The 19,563-nt window shown below is 39.5% G+C and overlaps 3 protein-coding genes across 3 annotated transcripts; 1 reads left to right on the top strand and 2 right to left on the bottom strand.

Moving 5' to 3' along the window:
* Positions 1-4,053: 4,053 nt before the first annotated feature.
* LOC18011320 lies at positions 4,054-4,797 on the top strand. Its single transcript, XM_006393297.1, has one exon. It carries the CDS (start codon positions 4,054-4,056, stop codon positions 4,795-4,797), a length of 744 nt encoding a protein of 247 aa, XP_006393359.1.
* A 611-nt stretch (positions 4,798-5,408) lies between these two features.
* LOC18011361 (AMSH-like ubiquitin thioesterase 1) lies at positions 5,409-9,610 on the bottom strand. The gene is made up of 14 exons (XM_006393296.2): positions 9,276-9,610; positions 8,532-8,596; positions 8,331-8,406; positions 8,070-8,246; positions 7,788-7,882; positions 7,588-7,693; positions 7,465-7,511; positions 6,974-7,301; positions 6,522-6,611; positions 6,352-6,414; positions 6,200-6,274; positions 5,996-6,058; positions 5,842-5,894; positions 5,409-5,756 (listed from the first exon to the last, which is right to left on the bottom strand). Exons 1-14 carry the CDS (start codon positions 9,387-9,389, stop codon positions 5,582-5,584), a joined length of 1,527 nt encoding a protein of 508 aa, XP_006393358.1. The 5' UTR covers positions 9,390-9,610; the 3' UTR covers positions 5,409-5,581.
* Positions 9,611-11,531: 1,921 nt separating this feature from the next.
* Positions 11,532-12,146, bottom strand: LOC18011415. Its single transcript, XM_024150671.1, has 2 exons — positions 11,894-12,146; positions 11,532-11,779 (listed from the first exon to the last, which is right to left on the bottom strand). Exons 1-2 carry the CDS (start codon positions 12,144-12,146, stop codon positions 11,532-11,534), a joined length of 501 nt encoding a protein of 166 aa, XP_024006439.1.
* Positions 12,147-19,563: the final 7,417 nt, after the last annotated feature.

The following is a 19,563-nucleotide window of genomic DNA, read 5'->3' as shown; positions in this document are numbered from 1 at the left end:
GCCCGCCTCTGCTAAGATCCTTCGTGCATAGCCTTCTTGCTTGATTTCGATTCTATCCTTCCCTTGATGAACCTCGATGCCGAGGTAATAAGTCAGCATTCCAAGGTCTGACATCTCGAACTTAGTTGCCATTCCTGTCTTGAATTCACTTATAACCTTCAGAGTGTTGCCTGTGACAAACAAATCATCCACATATATAGCAACAATCAATAATGATCCTCCCTCTTCTCTGCGATACACTGAACTTTCCTTGGAGCATCTTATGAACTTCATTCCTTTCAGGATTTGATCTAACTTCGTGTTCCAAGCTCGAGGAGCTTGCCTTAGACCGTATAAAGCTTTTGAAAGCTTGTATACCTTCTGTTCTTGCCCTTTCATCTCAAATCCTTCAGGCTGTTCAACATAGACGTCTTCTTTTAATTCTCCATGTAAGAATGCTGTCTTCACGTCTAAGTAATGAATCTCCCATCCATGTGATGCTGCCAATGCTATCAACAGTCTTATGGTTTCTAATCTTGCAACTGGTGCAAATACCTCATCAAAATCGATGCCTGATTCTTGTACATATCCTTTAGCCACAAGTCTCGCCTTATACTTGTTGATAGTACCATCTGCATTCTTCTTGATCTTAAAAACCCACTTGAGACCAATGATCTTTGCCTCCCTTGGTTTGTCGATTAAAAACCATGTCTTGTTTTTGTTGATAGACTCTATCTCCTCTCTACATGCTTGCCTCCACTTTAATGAACCTTTCGCGTCCTTAAAGTTCCTTGGCTCATCATCTATTGAGAGTAGCAGTCTCTCACACTCAATCGCTGCTTGTAAGACAAAGTCATCCAGATACCTGGCTTGCGTATCGGACGAGATGATCTTCGAAGCGGCTGCTCTGTATCAGCTTCGTTAGGTGGATCTTCTTCTGCATTATGATCTGCTTCAGGTTCGTTGGTGTCGCTCGACACCGCTGATGGTGTCGCTCGACACTCTTGTTCATTAGTGTCGCTCGACACTGCTGTTGGTGTCGCTTGACGCTCTTCAATTCCTTCACCTTCAGCATCATAACCGATTACTGCAGGTCCTTCTCCTGCATCAATAACTTCACCCCATCTCATCTGAAACATCCCTGGGTCCCTTCCTGATCCATCTCTTGGCTTGTTCCAGTTGCAGCTTGCCTTTTCATCGAAAACCACATCTCGGCTCACTACAATTCTCCTTGTCTCTGGATTATAGAGTCTGTACGCCTTAGATCCTGGCTCAATCCCAAGGTGTACGAGCATCTGTGACCTATCATCCAACTTCTTAAGATTTGCAGCTTCCACCTTTGAGTATGCAAGACACCCAAATACTCGTAGATGCCCTAAACTTGGTTTCTTCTCTCGCAAGCATTCATAAGGAGTCATGTTCTTAAGAGCTCTTGTAGGTACTCTGTTTATTACATATGTGGCGTGTCGAACTGCTTCTCCCCACAAGTAGTTAGGTACCTTCATAGCCTTAAGACTGCTCCTAGTCATCTCCATTAGGGTTCGGTTTCTCCTCTCTACAACACCGTTTTGTTGTGGTGTGTAGGGAGCTGTGAGATGCCTCTTGATCCCCTTTGATTCGCAGAACTCATAGAACTCCCTTGAGGTAAACTCTCCTCCTCTGTCTGTTCTAAGAGTCAATACTGCTCTTCCAAGCTCCTTTTCAACTAGCTCCTTGAACACCTTGAACTTCCCAAACGCCTCACTCTTCTCCTTTAACAAGATCGACCACATGTATCTTGTAAAGTCATCTATGATAACAAATATGTATTTGTTACCTGCGATGGTTGGTGGCAAAATCGGACCACACAGATCTGCGTGTAGAAGTTTCATTGATCTTGAAGCTCTGAACATTGTTGTCTTAGGGAAACCTTGTCGAGTCTGTTTTCCGACTAAACATGACTCACACAATCCCTTTTCATCTCGAATCTGGTAGATCATAGGCCATCTCCTGTTGTGACATAGCTTTCATGGTCTTAAAGCTTATATGTCCCAACCTTGCATGCCATCTCCAAGTCTCATCCTCTATCCTTGTGTTTAGACATATCGGCTTTCCAATCTTCAGGTTGACTTTGTAAAGTCTGTTGGGCGACCGTATGACCTTCACCAAGAGTCTTCCACTTGGGTCATGGAGAGTCAAGTAATCCTGCCTCATTCTGACATCACATCCGGCTTCAGTAGCTTGCCCCAGACTCAGAATATTGCTCTTCAGTTCGGGTATATAGTAGATATTTGATACGAGTTTCTGCTCATCTGTTTTGCTTTGAAACAGAATCGATCCTTTTCCAGCTATTCCCACGCACGAGCCATCTCCAAACTTCACTTTGCCCCTTATGTTTTCGTTGAGCTCAGAGAAGAATGCCTTGTTGCCCGTCATGTGATTACTTGCTCCATTATCTAGATACCAAAGTCCTTCACCTCCTTTGTTTTCATAATTCTTTGGTATTAGATTCTCCTCATTCAAAAACACCAGCTCATGCATATAAAGTGCTTCATCAGCTTTTTCGGTCTCCACTTTATTTGCCTCCTGTGTCTTTTGTGGTCGATCAGGACAGGAAGATGCAAAGTGTCCAGCTTTATCACATCGATAACAAATCACCTTGGACCGATCCTTCTTGTCTTTTGGTTGGTTCTGATTTGTTGATCGATCTTGTGAGCTAGACCCTCCTCTGCCTCGTCCTCTGTTTCCTCTGCCTCCTCTGCCACGTCCTCTCCTTCTCGAACTGGAACTACTTTGCTCCGAGTTTGCGTATAACAGCTTCCCTTGCGTATCTCCTTGATTCTCCTCATCGCGAATCCTTTCCTCATACGCCTTAAGCCTTCCTACTATATCTTTGTAACTCGTCGTCTTTAGATCCAACACTTGCTCGAGAGAGGCGATGATGTGAATGAACTTGCTCCTTGGCAAACTGTTGAGAAACTTCGTCACAAGCTTTGATTCATCGATGGTTTGCCCTAGAGAAGCCGATTTTGAGGCTAGCTCAGATAACTTCCCTGCGAAGTCATCTATCTTGTCTGACTCGTTCATCTTGATCCTCTCGAAATCGGACATTAGGGTTTGAAGCCTTGCTTCCTTGACACGATCGGCTCCTAGGTTGCGTGATTTGATCACATCCCATATCCCTTTAGGAGATCCTTGTTCGCCGACTTGCAGAATAAGAACTTTCGGTTTGATTGAAAGAGAAGTCCTGTTGCGATATCGTTCTTGTTGGAATCTGTTGACCAGGTTCGATCGTCTCCCACACCTTATGGATTTGCAGTAGAACTCTCATCCTCATAGCCCACACCGTGTAATTTTTCGCGGTTAACATAGGGCACTGGATCACAGAAGGAACGCTTTCCTTCGCTAGGGTTAGGGTTTGCAACGATATCTCCCATGCTTGGATATATCGCAGGTCTCAAGCTTTGCCTTAAGCTCTGATACCAATTCAAGTGATTAAGTCAAGAACAAACTCTGTTTATAAAGAATAACTCTCTTTATTATGTTTAGAAAATCTCTCAAAACTAAACACCAAAGTATGTATCTCTCATTGATGCAACTTCATCAATGACTTACATATATATAGTAAGACAACTTCCCTAAACACCTTTTTCCTTTTTCTATTAGAACTAGATAACTACTAATCTAATAAGGAAATATTCCAAAACCTTATCTAATTAACTTAACCGACTTGTTAAGCAATATGGGCTTTGACCTTAATGTCGATGCTTACTCAACAGTTACAGTTATTGCTTCTTCTTCTTTTTTCTCAAGATTTAGTAACGGTAACGGTAACATACTTATTCAAACCCTGTGAAAAATACATTTAGATATTATGATATATATAAGCAACAATTGCTTTCTCTAGACTAGTAATGAGTGGCACACCACAATCTTTAGACAGATTACGCCTTCCATTATTTTATTCCAAACTTCAACTTTCTTCTCACCAACTTATGACTTTTATTCGAAACTTCAACTTCCATTGTTCTGAAAAGCAAAGTTTGAGATCATTTTTCACTCACTTGATTTTTTTTCTTTCTTTCCCTCCAAATTATGATCTGCACGGAGTCAAGTCACCAGAGGATTTCATTCTCGAGTGATCTTGGCCAATCCGATAAAGTACCAACACCAGTAATAGAATCATCAGGCCTTATACGAAGAGACGAAACTCTTCTTGATTCATCAAACTCTTTCGAGTTCCATATCTCAAACAACTTTGATCCTGGAGACTCTTCACCAGCCGATGAGATCTTCGCAGACGGTATGATCCTTCCTTTCCACGTAACCGCAGCTTCCACAGCTCCAAAACGTCTCTACAAGTACGAGCTCCCTCCCATTACCTCCTCTCTTTCTCCATCTCCTCTCCCTCCACAGCCTTTACCAACAAAACACATCGAGAAGGAAACCAGCGGTGCAAACTCGGACTCAGAAGCAGAGAAGTCATCAAAGTCGTTTTGGAGTTTCAAGAGAAGCTCGAGCCTTAACTGTGATATAAAGAAGAGTTTGATATGTTCGTTTCCACGGCTAACGAGAAGCAACTCAACAGGTTCGGTTACTAATTCTAAGAGAGCAATGCTGAGAGATGTTAACAGCCATAGGCCTTCTTCTTCTGCTACTTCTTCGTCTATCTGTTGCAATGCGTATCAGTTTAGGCCACAGAAGAACGCAGGAAAGAAAGGTGAAGGAGGAGGAAGCTTTTCGGTCATTCCAGTCTTTAATGGTCCATCTACGTTTGGGTTGGGATCTATTTTACGACATTCTAAAGATAAGACGAAGAAGAAGAAGAACAAGAAGTAGATGGTCACAGAGATTCAGCGAGTTTCGATAAATATTTTTTCCTCTTTTGATTGTGTCTACAAATTGTTGGGTGTTTTACGTTCTTTTTTAGTAAACATGTTTTTGGTGTTACTACCAAACTTTTTAGGTTGTTTCAATATTTCGAATCGGACACAACCTTAAAAACAGACTAAAGCAATCAGACTAAAGCAATCAGACTAAAGTGCTTATGTCTATCTGATAGAAGCTAATCTTTATGGCAATCAATTACCAAGTATTGTTGTTGACATAAAAAGACACTAATTTTCAACAAACAGACAAGTAAGATGTGGGTAACACCAATCTCATACAAAATCTATATACATATCGAAAATTTTAAAGCTGATTTTGATATACACAATAACATAGAATTGTATTAACGAAATAAGGTGTGACCAAAAAAAAAAAAGGGGTGACCAACATTAAAACTCTGTTTTGAAAAGCCAAGTCTAACCTGACCCATTCCACTTATTTAAGCTATTTAACAGTTAAATGATTAACATAACAATTTTCTGTGTTTTGAGAAATTTGACAAGACATGTCCACCATTTTCATCATCAGACGAATTACAATAAATTTTGCAATCAAAATACAGAAACGAATTTTCTTGCTATTGAATTCTTTTTCCTCACTTTTACATGTGGATTGTACACGAACTTACGTAGATCGTATTAAAATCGGATATAAACAGATACGAAATTGTTACAATCGTGAACACAGATGTTTTTTACAGAACATAACCTCACATAAGAAGGCGCAAGTGATGCTATCGGAGATCAATGACATCAAACCTGAGATTAGGATTCATGTAAACATCCGTACACGTATTGTAAATCGGTCCTCCGTCCGCCGGCGAACTGTGAGCGTGAAACCCACGCTGGTCACAATTCCTTATCACCGTCATTCCTCCCGGCGTAGTCAGCCGGAATATTCCGTGATTCCTATACAAGAACAAAAAAACATAAACATTTTATGGTTTCTTGAATCATTTCATTTTGGAACAAAGGAAATTTTTGGTCTTATTACCTTGAAGAGTCTTGCGGCGCCATAACGATTGCCACAGCTTCCGGTAACATAATCTGAAAAACGTTGTAATTACGGGTTTAGGTAGGAGGCAAAGAGGGTATATGCATATAATGTTTCGTTATTTTAAAAAGATTTAGAACGATTTTTCCGGTACCTGGTATGAATAGTGGGTGTGAACATCAATGGATGACATGAAACAAGACTGTGTCGGATGCGTCTGGAGAAATGGAGACAGTGATTAACGAGTCAGTAAAGAGACTCACGCGAACAATAAACTTGAGAAATATTGATACATTAACCAAAGCATAACTAAAGCAGTTAAAGGTAAAGAAAGAGCTATAAAATCATATGTACTCACATGAATCCAACCAAGTGGGAAAAGGGATTGCTTGTCCTGTACTTCAAATATCTCCTCTTCATTTGTAGCCTGACACTGTAGATAAAGAGAGAGAGAAATAAGTGAATGTGTATTAAAGAAGCATAAGTTGAAATACCAAAACAAGGGCTTACAGAGTCAGAGGTTGATTCCTGCTTTGGTATGATCAGAGCTGTAATATAAAATTTTCTATTTTTCTGCACGCAAGCGATTCACAAATCGTTATTACTGATCCGTTTCATGGAAAAGGTCAAAATTGCATTTTCCAAATTTGAAAAATAGAATGCTATATAAAATGACTCACTAGTGAGCCGGCAAGAATACCACACGTCTCTAAATTCCTCTTAGTGTTTGACTTGGCAAGCCTCATGAATGTATCCATCATTGTTGTTGCCTGCAAATGAAGGTCATTATCAAAAACATGAAGACAATTGGGTAATAGTACATAGAGCCAGTGGTTGTTTGCAAATTTTCTTCTCAATCTTATCTACAACGAGCCAGTGGGTTTTAAGAAAATGTACCAATAGAATTAGCAACTAGACCTATGGTAAAGCCAAGAAAAAATAAATAATGATGTGTGTTGAGATCCCGAGGTTAGACAGACCTTCTAGTGTGACATAGGACAAGCTATAGAATAAGGTAAAGCCTTCACAAGAAATTAGCAATCAATGCAACCCAAAATCATTTTTTCTCTCCAATATTTATGTGAGCTTTGACATCAGAATGGCTAAGAGAGGAGTGATATAGAATACTTACAATGTGGAGTTCAAGAGGAGACTCTGACCGTAGAGACTCATCTGGCAAAGGGTTTTCTAACTTACATTCTGTTTCTCTAGTTTCAGGACATAAAGCTGGAACCAAGTCTTGAACTTCTGCAAGCACCGGAGGTGGTGAAGGTTGCCTAATGATATTATTATCATTAACTCTCTCTGGTTCTTCGAAAGAAATCATGGAAGAAAGCTCTTCAGTGTAATTTTTCGAGATATTTTCACTTGAAGTAGCATTTGATTCTACAATTGGCCTCTCCGGTTCATTGTTACTGCCGTTTGTTATCATTGGTTTGCTATCCAAATGTTGTTGGAAGCTGTTTCAGGTAGAAAACATTAATAGGCAAGATGAACACAAAGGAGTGACGTTGCCAGGAGTTGAAACTTGGAGGGGTAGGAAAATGTAAGTAATAAAACAAGTCTCTTGGTATGCAGAATGGAAATGTACTATTTGCTTTAAAATCAGCTAAATGGTCTAACCTTGTGATATCAACTGGCGAAAAATCTATATTACTTGGATATTGAACCTGGATAATACCAAAATAGTTCATCAATTTGGTGTGAAGAATTAGATAAAAGAAAAAGAAGCATGCAACAAAATACCTTTATATCATTCTTTGGAGGCTGCCACTGTGCGCGGAGTCCACCTGGACCCAAGATAGAGTGCTTGGAAAGGGTTTCTTGTGTTGGTCGGATTAAGTTGACTGACCTACATCGTGCAATTAGCAAAATCTATAAGAGAGGACCATAAGACCAGAATATAGTGAAAGCTATACAACAAAGATCTAACACTTGAGGCATACATCTTTCTGAAACGCTCTTCAAGTGGTGCAGCGTTCAAGAATTGCTGACCCCTGGAACCCATGTAGCTAAAATTATGTCCAGCAGGATTTATTACCTATGCCGAACAAGAGAAACATAGAAACGAGCAGGGAATGTTTATCTACCGCAGCTTATAATTTAGTATCATAAATGTCGTCTTTTTACTAACTGAAACTAAAAGTTTCGGAATGAAACAAAGCATAATGATTGAAAATATGTATGCATGGCATATGGGACTAACAAAAGTAAAGCATTAAGCACACCTTTGCATGGTCATAGTTACTTAATGATGGTTTTACGGCCGAAGACAAGCGTGGGAAACCATTTGCTGGATGAGCTTGCAGGTTATATCGAGGTATGGGCTTGGGATTCAGTTCGTCGATCCTTTGCTGTACAACTGGTTTCAACTTCTCCAGCTCACTCAAGACATCCAATAGTCTCTAGACAGAATAAAAGCTCACATCAAACTACTTGATTGATAGAAAAAGCTTTGACACGGGATCACAAGGATATATATCCATTACCATTCTCAAATACTCTTTGTTGCTTTTAAGAGCTGTTCTGTAATCTCGATGGGAGGGTATAGTCTCGAGAGCCAGGCTAGAGAAAAAAAAAATGTTAGTAGATTACGAAAATGAAACAAAAAAAACAGGTATTAGGATCTTTCTCTCTATACAAAGTGTGTCAATTTTGAGCTTCCTTTCATTCGGATGCATAATCCTCACCTCGAAAAACGCAGAAGCATGACATATAAATCAATTATATTCTTCTCTGCCCGAAAAATGTTGGCCTACAAAACGTTGATGGGTATGATTAGGAACTTGAGAACAAATGAAAATTTTATACGAGCTGAATTTACCATAAAAGGAATCACTCTCAGAGAAACAACTAAAAATATCAAGCTAAAGGCATCTAAAATCAGACTGAAAGTCTGTTTAAACAAGATACAGTCCAGAAACCATAGTGTAGCGAATCATCTAAGAACAACGCTCGAAAAAATAGCATCTGACATACAAAAAATCCACTGAGAGTATACAAGCATGAATGTGAACTAACAATGTATTCCTCAACCAGTTTCTCTAATCATATGCATACTTCTAATCGAAGCGGACAGCTCAAACAGAACTCGACAAAGCAACTATAATTACAGAACTAGCCAAAGTACAACAAACCGAAAAACACATGCTAAATACACAGACACGAGAATCAAGAGCACCTCAACAACAATCAATAGTTTAAGTGTGTAAAAATGGATTGGAAATACACTAAAACATAATGGCGATTTTCAAAAATTCCATCTGTTTACCTAAACTTCTTCGCATCAAAGAGAGAAAGAACAAGCTGGAGAGCATCAATCTCAATAATCAGGTAAAAAACAAAAAAAAAGGAAGAAAAAAACCCCCCAAAATAAAGACACATCGATAGAGTAACCTTAAATCAAAATCAAAGTCGAGTATGAAGACGAAAACCTGTTTGAGGATATTATCTGCGATCCTGAAGTAAAATCTGAGAGAAATACGATTGTCTACGCCTATTCTCCGAGCACTAGTAGCGATATCGATGATCTCAGAAGACGACCCCATAGTTGCTCCGGCCAGAGAAATAAAAGCAATCTTCCTTGCCGCTTTTTCCGTAATATACACTTTGAGACTAAAGAAACAGCATAAAGTTGACGTTGAGGAAGCAGATCTCGAGAGCTCTGGGGAATCGGCGATTCGTCAAAGGGGTGGAAACATCCGGTCCAAACAGACAGCGAGAGGTGAAGAGGCCGCGATAATGGCGATTGGCGAAGAACCAGAAAACGGACGCGATTGAGTAATTTGACTTTCTTTCAAGGGGCAAATATGTAAATTAAGTTAAGCTTTTGGGGTGGGTGAGTTGAGACTTGACGGATTTGGGTCAATTTAAGAGATTGCTAATGTTTTTGAACCGAGTCGGACCGGTCTCCCGTCGGCCGAATGAAAACCCGATTCAATCTTTTTTTTGTTTTTATTCAATCTTTTTGTTTTGGTCACGTTGTTTCAATTATTTATGTTTCTTTCTTGAATCCTTTTTATTTTTAGGTTTGAATCTGTATTCTGGACGTTTAAATTTTTTTGTCACGTGAACACATCGATTATGGTGAATTGCTAACGAGTGTAAGACCATTGTAGAGTGAACTAAGCTAGGCTTATGTTGATATATGGTGAAAGATCCGCCCATCGCCTTGGATGTTGCCTCCATATCACAAGAACATATGCATTTACGAAGATCTCCGAGAGAATAAAAAAATGAGTTTATATTTTTAGAACTCTCTGATGTTCAAGCTAGAATATGTCAACATGATTTGAGGAAAAACAAGTATTATGTCCGGGATCTTGTGGCCGAGTGGTTATGAGAGGGATTTGTGGTGCCAACATGCTTGAGTTCGATCTACCTGCTATACGAAATATTTAACACATTGCCATTGGTTTCTAATCGGATATAACACATCTCATCAGTTTTCGCCAGCTACATTACCACATCTCAGCTCTTTCAGATCCCAAGAATCGAACTTGAGAATGGATCCTGAGACGCTCAGAAACAGAGCGGTTTCTGCGGGTGAGAGCGATATAATGAACCGAGATTCAAATGCGTCAAGAGAAGAAACCGACGCAGAGTCTCAAGGAAGAGAGCTTCAATAATACCAAGAATTGGAGAAGAGTTTTATGGAAATCAAGTGTTTACTTAATCACATTAGGAATGTTAATATCTCTGCTTATGGGTTTAAACATGTCGTGGACCGCAATTACCGCAGCTCTAACTCTTGTGGTTCTTGACTTCAAAGACGCAAGGCCGTGTTGTTTTCGTGTACACTATTGTCATGTGTTGTTTTCGTGTACACTGTTGCACACTGAAAAATTCAAGTCGTCACATTATTAAATCATTTGAAGATCAAAAAAGGGAAACCCTAATCGAACATACTATCCAGTTACTAAATCCGATCTCCATACATAAATAATATAGAACTCAAGAAGATGTTCATCATAAAAGTAGGTGTGTTCTTGAAATTAAAAAAAAAAGCACAAGTATTATCTATCAGTTAATAATAAACACATTTCCCGCTTGAAGTAGAACAAACCATTCACCACATGAAAACGCCTTAGAGAAGGACGAGAGCATATGCCCACGTGCTGCTATTCTTCTTCTTCACGTCCTCTGTTTCTTGTGCTTAACTTCTTCTTCTTCGCGTTCTCTGTCTTTTCTACGTTCTCTGTCTTCCCTACGTTCTCTGTCTCTAAAACTATCTAGCACTGCTTGGATGGCAGTGGCCTCCGCCTTACTAGAACGTAATTCACCGGCAGCAATAAATCCCTCAGGTTGGTAGTAATATTCCAAGTCCTGCTTGACAAGCAAAAGAAGAGAAACATGGGGGGGGGGGGGTCAAACTAAGGCAAAACATAATAACTATAACAAGTGAGAAAGGGAAACATATGTGGAATTAAAGAGGTTGTTGAATCAAATGGAGTCTATATATATATGGCTAGGACGCTTACTCCAAGTGCATGTTCTTACTGTTGAGATGCGTGGTGAAATTATCAAAGCCTTGGAAATCAAGACAGCATCCTAAGCAAGACCAGGGAGAATGCCAAAGTTTGCCACTGACAACAGATTCAACCGTTCCACTTCTCTTCTCCTCCTCCACATACTCCTCAAGTAGTGCCCCTGGATTTAAAGTTGCATCTGTGCGGATGCTTGAGAGTAAGCTATCCCAGAGGAAGCAGCCTCGAGACTTTGGGAAGATGGAGTTTTGGGAAGAGGGAGCTTGGGAAGACGAAGGAGAGTTCATCAGGTGTATCATCATCAGGTGGATGTCCTGAGCCAAGAATGTAGTGACGCTTCGATAGATCTTCAAGTAATCTACCGTATAAACGATCAAGTGATATGAGCATTATATTGGAGGATGGATTCCTCCCATCCCACGTGTGTAAATAAAACCACATGTGTGTGGTCCCTGTTGTTACAGAAGAAAAACCCAATAAAAAGAATCTCAAGTCAAGACACTCTCTATATATATATATATATAAGCAAATTAAAATAGAATCTAAACAGATAGAGAATTCATTACTTGTTGTGGGGATGTGACGGAGGTTGATCCCAGTGGAAGAGAGGGCTCGCAGGACGTGAGGAGGGACTTGTGAGAGTATGCCAAAGGCATAGATGGTGGTTGGACCAGAGAACCCTAATCTCTTCAACTCCATTCTTATAAACGGACCGACCCGACCAGCTTCAACGTCATGTGGAAGAGGACAATTTGTGATGTCCCACCACACCGATGTTACTGCCTTAGCCTGATTCTTCCCCGCTGGCTCAAGCTGCATCATTCCTTCCTTCAAAGACTAAGTTACTTTTAAAACCCTAAACTGTTGAGTAATGCCATTTTACTTTCAAACCGAACTAGTTGAAAGTCAAGGAGCTGTTAGAACAGTAAAAGGAAAAGAGTTGGTAAGCTATGTTATTTAGACTCTAAGTGAGGTTAGTGGGAACAGTTGAAGTAAGGTGTGTGTCAGGAACAGTTTTTCCTTGTCCCTTGTTTGTATAAGTTGGCGAGAAAGCAATGTAAAAGATGAATGGTTGTTTTTGTAAGAATGAGAATGGATGAGTTCTAAAAGCCTTTCTCTATATCGATTTCCTTTCACAGTCAAAATGTTCTTAAACAAACTTCAAAGACTCTGTTTTCAAAAGTAAATCAACATGGTATCAGAGCTCATGATGATTCATGAAGACTCTTTGAACAAGATGAAGACGACGAATCAAGAAGATACAACAAAGGAAAGAACAAGAACCAGAGAAACCGAAACAGAGGTTCAAAAACCTCACAAGAACAAGAACAAGATGGTGATCGAAGAAGAAGACACCAGGAACAGAAAAAGAAGAGTACAAGTGTCTGAGGAACATGATGAAAAGGAGAAGAATCACATATTCACTGCAAGACAAGAAGAAGGAGAACCAAGCAAAGAGAATGCTTGGCTCATAGACAGTGGTTGTACAAACCACATGACACCTAATAGGAACTTGTTTGTCAAACTCAACACAAACATTAAAGCTCCTATAAAGGTTGGAAATGGAGCTGTTGTAATGGCAGAAGGAAAAGGAAACATCGAAGTAACAACCAAGAAGGGAAAGAGGATCATAAAAGATGTCTTCCTTGTACCCAAACTTGGAAAGAATCTTCTAAGTGTTCCGCAGATGATCACAAATGGCTACAAGGTCACATTTCAAGGCAGCAAGTGCATCATTCACGACAGATTAGGAAGAAAAATCGGTGAAGTTCCTATGTTGAACAAAAGCTTCCACATTCAATGGCACTCAAATGAAGAAGAAGCAATGGTGGCTGTAGACAAAAGTGCAGAGCTGTGGCACAAAAGACTCGGACACACAGGATACACAAATCTGAAGATCATGCAATCAGAAGATATGGTGACCGGCTTACCTAAGTTTAAAACAACTCAAGATCGATGTGAAAGTTGCATTCTCAGCAAGCACAGCCGAGAATCCTTCCCAAAAGAGTCTGACTCAAGAGCAACTCAGAAGTTAGAACTAATTCATAGTGATCTGTGTGGACTTATGCAAAACACATCCTTCAGTGGTAGCAGGTATGTACTCACCTTCATAGATGATGCTACTAGAATGGTATGGGTTTACTTCTTAAAGGTCAAGTCAGATGTCTTTAAAACCTTCAAGAGATTCAAGAACCTGGTGGAAAATCAAGCAAACTGTAAAATCAAGAGACTAAGAACTGACAGAGGCTCAGAGTACCTATCCGGTGACTTCACAAAGTTTCTTGAAGAGAATGGAATAGAAAGGCAACTGACAGCGGCTTACTCACCACAGCAGAATGGAGTCTCTGAAAGAAGGAACATAAGTTTAATAGAGATGGCTAGAGCAATGGTCAAAGCTAAAGACTTACCTTTAAATTTTTGGGCAGAAGCGGTCTACAATGCAGCTTATGTTCAGAACAGAACACCAACAAGAGCTCTAAAAAGCAAAACTCCTCTTGAAGCATGGAATGGCACCAAACCAGGAGTAGGTCATATGAGAGTATTCGGTTGTCTCTGCTATGTTCATATCCCAGACGAGAAGAGGAGGAAGTGGGATGATAAATCTAGAAGAGGAATATTCGTCGGTTACAGCTCCCAAACTAAAGGATATCGAGTGTATCTCCTGGAAGAAAACAAAATAGACATCTCCAGAGATGTCATCTTTGACGAAGACAGCAAGTGAGACTGGAGCAACAAAGAAGTGGTAAAGGATCAAGCAGTACCTCTTGATTTGGAACAGATGATGAAGAATCTGAAACTGGAGAAGCAGGACCGAATAACCACAATGAACCTGTAAATGAAATCCCTGCTTCCACAAATGTGGATCTCTCAAGTCCAGGAGGAAGCTCAAGCCGTGTCAACAAAAGAACCAGATCACTTGCGGATATCCTTCTTACTGCCCCTTATGCAGACTTAGAATATTCTGCGGTGATGGAGGGATGCTACAGCAGCTTAGAAGAGCCAGCTATATTTGAAGAAGCTTTCAAACACGAAGAATGGAAGGAGGCAATGAAGGAAGAGATACAAATGATTGAAAAGAATGAGATTTGGGAACTCGTTGAAAGACCAATGGGGAAGAATGTAGTGGGAATGAAGTGGATATACAGACTAAAGACTGACGCTCAAGGGAATGTGGTGAAGCATAAGGCAAGGCTAGTTGCAAAGGGCTTCACTCAACAATATGGTGTTGACTATCATGAAACTTTTGCTCCTTTTTCAAGACATGAAACAATCAGACTTCTTCTTGCTGTAGCTGCTCAAAAGAGGTGGAAACTATTTCAACTTGACGTAAAGTCAGCTTTTCTAAATGGAAGATTAAATGAAGAGATATACGCTGAACAGCCTCTTGGTTTTGAAAGTAAAGGAAAAGAAGAACATGTGTTGCTGCTGCACAAAGCTCTCTACGGTTTAAAGCAAGCTCCTAGAGCTTGTTACAGCAGAATTGATGAGTTTTTCAAGAGAGAAAACTTCAGAAGAAGTGACAATGATCATGCCCTGTACACCAAAGAAGATAATGGAAAGCTACTGGTTGTGTGTATCTATGTAGATGACCTTATTGTCACAGGAGATGATGAAGGTATGGTGAATGAGTTCAAAGCTGTAATGAAGAACGAGTTTGAGATGTCAGATTTGGGGTTGTTGAACTATTTCTTTGGCATGGAAATTGTTCAAAGTCAGAAAGGTATATTCCTATCTCAAGAATGCTATGCCAAGAAGCTGTTAAAGAAGTTCAACATGGAGGATTGCAAGATCATGAGTACTCCTCTTATAATTCCACACTGGAACCAGAATGATGAAGAAGATCTTGCCAACATCAGTGTTTATAGAAGCTTAGTGGGAGGATTGCTGTATCTAACTGCAACAAGACCTGACCTGATGTTTGCTGCTTCATACTTATCCAGGTATTTAAAGGAACCAAAGGTTTCTCATCTCAAAGATGCTAAAAGAGTTCTGAGATACATCAAAGGTACAATCGATATGGGGTTAATGTTCAAAGCTGTAGGAGAATCAAAGTTGATTGGTCATTCAGATAGTGACTGGGGTGGATGCAAAGAGGATCTAAAATCTACAACCGGTTATTGTTTTAGCATGGGATCAGCTGTCTTTAGTTGGCAGACAAGCAAGCAAGACACTGTCGCTCAATCAACCGCCGAAGCAGAGTATATGGCTTTGTGTGCTGCTTCAAACCAAGCGACTTGGTTGAGACGACTGCTCGAAGATCTAAGGATTCATACTCCTGAAGGGGTACCCATCTACAGCGACAGCCAATCAGCAATAGCCATTGGAAAGAACCCTGTTCAGCATAGAAGGACTAAACACATCCAAATCAAATACCATGTGGTAAGAGATTATGAGAAGAATGGGGAAATCCAACTACAGTATTGCAAATGTGAAGAACAACTAGCTGATATATTAACCAAAGCATTGGGAGGGCAGAGTTTTGAAAGGTTTCGCATCAAGCTCGGTTTGATTGATAAAATGGCAAGTGGGAGTGTTGAGTAATGCCATTTTAATTTCAAACCGAACTAGTTGAAAGTCAAGAAGCTGTTAGAACAGTAAAAGGAAAAGAGTTGGTAAGCTATGTTATTTAGACTCTAAGTGAGGTTAGTGGGAACAGTTGAAGTAAGGTGTGTGTCAGGAACAGTTTTTCCTTGTCCCTTGTTTGTATAAGTTGGTGAGAAAGCAATGTAAAAGATGAATGGTTGTTTTTGTAAGAATGAGAATGGATGAGTTCTAAAAGCCTTTCTCTATATCGATTTCCTTTCACAGTCAAAATGTTCTTAAACAAACTTCAAAGACTCTGTTTTCAAAAGTAAATCAACATAAACACAAAGATTCAGTTCAATAAAACCAGTTAGTTAGCTCTTTATTAATCTAAGATGAAATAACGCACGAGAACAAAGACACTGCAAGTTTTTGGATCTCAATCATGATTGCTAACACAACAAAGCCACAAAACCAAAACCGCAGTTAGGTCTTGCGTTGCGGTGCAATTTCCATCATACTCTAATGTAAACCTAAAAACAAAAACAAAAATCAAAATCAAAATTTCAAAATTTGAGAAGCCAAATCGCAAGTTAGGTCTTTTAAGTTTTAATCTAAGAAGAACGGAAATCTTCGAGGTTAAAGCACCCACCTCGCTCGCTTGTGCTGTGAGAGGAACAGGTCCGTAATCGTTTCGATCCAATCTTTTAGGGCAATCAAAAACTTTTCAGATACTTGTGGTGGTGTGGGCGTGATTGCTACTTGCTTTTATAATGGGCTTCTAAGTTTTTCCCGGACTTTTCTATCGAATTGGATCATCGGGTAATTTCCTTATTTAGATTTGGAATTTGTATTTCTTCCGGAATTACACCAGAAACAAAATAGGAAAATTTTAGATAATTTGTTCTATTTTAGTATATTAAATAATTTAAAATTTAATTAAATAATTAAGCGTTGTGGATAAGAATATCTATTTCACTGTATACATTATTTCACTATATTATATGTATACATTATGTGTATGTAAGTTGTGAACACTGACCACAGAACTGATATAGAAGATATATACATATACAGAGCCGTGCTTGAAAATTTTCAGGCTATAAACGAGAAAAAAAATTGGTCGTTTTTATATTTTATTATAAAAATATTTTTTTTTATATAAAAATTGACCCCTTAAAAAACTAGTATAAACTCATTTGGGTAATTAATCATCTGCTCACACAACACATCACACAACACAAGCCCACAAGACCACTGAACTAACTCGTTTGTTTTGCAAAATTGGCCCCAAAATATTTTATAAAGTTATCAACCCTAAAACACATGCTTTATATGCTTGTACTCAGGCACGGCTCTGCTCACACGGATATTGACCTTTATTTTCAGAGATAATCTATCTATGGGGTGCAGCTTCCCTAATGATTAGTCTGGATCTTTCCATAGATTTGGGATTTAGCATGAGTTAGAAAAAAAAAACACAGAATTATGGGAGAGCAAGTGGATGTGATGTTTTGGGCTCGGTCGAAAACTCATCTGAAATCCAATATGATGTTTGGTGAGGGAAGAGATAATCTCGACTTCTACAAAGATAGGAGAAATAAGTTTTAGTCGAATGATCGATGAGCCACCTTATTCTCCAGGAACCATAATCGCATGCAATTGTTGTATGAAAGTTGTGTTTTCGGATGATCCATCTAATAAAAAGTGGGAGAATTCACCAATCGCTCTCTTCTATTATCTCTCATTCCCTCTGTCTCCATAGTAAAGATGTTGGTTATTAAGGACGATATTTTGCGGGTCCAACTACTAAAGTTTGACAACATAATGGCTCATGGGAGACCAAGAATCAATTACTTTGTTCTAGAGCAATTTCGGCTAGCAGGTCATAAGGCAGTTGAAAACTCACCCCTAATACAAAAATAAAAAAATTTAAGATTTCAATAAAGCAAAACGATATTTCCAAATTCCTTGTTTCATTTATATTCATGTCTAGTGTTCTAGATTTTGTCACGAAACTTGGATATAAACTCTCTATCTGATCTCAAACTAATTTATAAACGGCATGCAAACTTTCATTCTCCACTGACATCATTTCCAGGTAAGCCTCCGAAGCTTACTCCTTTGAAGGCCACTACTAATATACTTTGGCTTGTAATAATAAAGAAAATAATCTTAAGTTAAAAAAGTTGGCTCCTTCTTAATGGTGGTCATCAATTCCTTTTTGAGGCACTTTAAAGAGATTGATAATGTATTTAAACCGACTCGGACCGTACCCTGTCGGCCAGACGAATTTTGTTATTTTTGGCCAGACGAAATATTGATTCAGTCATTTTATGTATTTGCACTGTAACAATAAAATGATGTGTCTCTCAAAAATTCTTGCGAATCGTCTCAAAAGAACCTTACCAAGCCTAATTGCGCCGAACCAGTCAGCCTTCGTACAAGATCGGCTCTTAATTGAAAGTGTTCTACTTGCATCTGAACTTGTTTGCGACTATCATAAGGATTCAGGACCTTCTAGATGTGCTATGATGATTGATATAGCAAAGGCATTTGACACTGTGCAATAGAGTTTTTTGCTAAACGTCCTTGTGGCCATGGGTATTCCTTCAACATTTTGGATAAAAATATGCGTTTCCACCGCGTCTTTTTCAGTCCAAGTCAATGGGGGAACTTGTCGGGTATTTCCAGAGTAGCAGAGGCTTGCGCCAGGGTTGTGCCTTGTCTCTGTATCTGTTCATTCTATGCATGAATGTTCTGTCGAGCATGTTCGATAAAGCCGCAGAGGCAAGACGTTTTGATTATCATCCTAACTGTAGCAAATTGCGACTTACCCACCTCTGTTTTGCTGATGACCTTCTGATCTTCTGTGATGGAAAAATCCGTTCTATAGAAGGTATCATTGAAGTGTTTGACCGATTTGCTGCAGCTTCAGGCCTAAAGATTAGCCTCGAGAAATCGTCTATCTTTATCTTTATCGCGGGAGTTCCAGCGGAGGATAGATCGACTGTTAATAATTGAACGTTTTCCTTTTGCACTTGGAGAGTTACCAGTCCGTTATCTCGGACTTCCCCTGTTGACGAAAATAATGACGAAGGAGGATTATGCTCCACTTGTGGCTGGAATCCGTAAACGCATAGGTTCCTGGACAGCTCGGCACCTGTCTTATGCTGGGAGATTGCAGCTTCTGCTCTCGGTCATCTATGGACTTACAACTTTCTGGATATCTGCTTTTAGGCTTCCCAAAAGCTGCATAGCTTAGGTGGAGGCTCTATGCAATGCTTTCTTATGGTCTGGACTGAGTTTAAATTTCAGAAAAACAAAGGTAGCATGGAATGATGTATGCAGACCGAAGAATGAAGGAGGCCTGGGTATTCGATCGCTGAAGGAGGCGAACAAGACCTGCAGTCTCAAGCTAGTGTGGTGGATTGTATCAAATACCTCGTCGTTGTGGGTGGAGTGGTCTCTATAAGACTATAGGAAAATAGAATATTTCTTTTTTACGATATTGTCAAATATGTAAAGATTACTTGGAGGATACTCCTCTTGTAACTATATAAGGATTGCCTCATTAATAGAATTCTCTACGGAGTTTCATAATCTTACATGGTATCAGAGCTAACCCTAGGATAAACCGAAAAACCCTAACTCGGCTGCTAGAACTCGATCCCTCTCCGCCCTCTTCTTCTTCTTCTTCTTCTTCCTTCTT

Source organism: Eutrema salsugineum, unplaced genomic scaffold (assembly GCF_000478725.1).
Source record: "Eutrema salsugineum unplaced genomic scaffold, Eutsalg1_0 scaffold_7, whole genome shotgun sequence".
NCBI classification, from domain to species: Eukaryota; Viridiplantae; Streptophyta; class Magnoliopsida; order Brassicales; family Brassicaceae; genus Eutrema; species Eutrema salsugineum.
The sequence above is the reverse complement of the archived record's forward strand: the minus strand, read 5'-3'. Positions and strand labels throughout refer to the sequence as shown.

Bases quoted from the DNA above. Each gene is read 5' to 3' on its own strand.
- LOC18011320 (XM_006393297.1), top strand. From the start codon at position 4,054: ATGATCTGCACGGAGTCAAGTCACCAGAGGATTTCATTCTCGAGTGAT.
- LOC18011361 (XM_006393296.2), bottom strand. From the start codon at position 9,389: ATGGGGTCGTCTTCTGAGATCATCGATATCGCTACTAGTGCTCGGAGA. The intron at 7,512-7,587 runs GTATTTTGTTGC...GGTATTATCCAG, and splicing joins CTCCAAAGAATGATATAAAG to GTTCAATATCCAAGTAATAT. The intron at 6,275-6,351 runs GTAAGCCCTTGT...CTTTATCTACAG, and splicing joins AGGAATCAACCTCTGACTCT to TGTCAGGCTACAAATGAAGA.
- LOC18011415 (XM_024150671.1), bottom strand. From the start codon at position 12,146: ATGCAGCTTGAGCCAGCGGGGAAGAATCAGGCTAAGGCAGTAACATCG. The intron at 11,780-11,893 runs GTAATGAATTCT...CTGTAACAACAG, and splicing joins CCGTCACATCCCCACAACAA to GGACCACACACATGTGGTTT.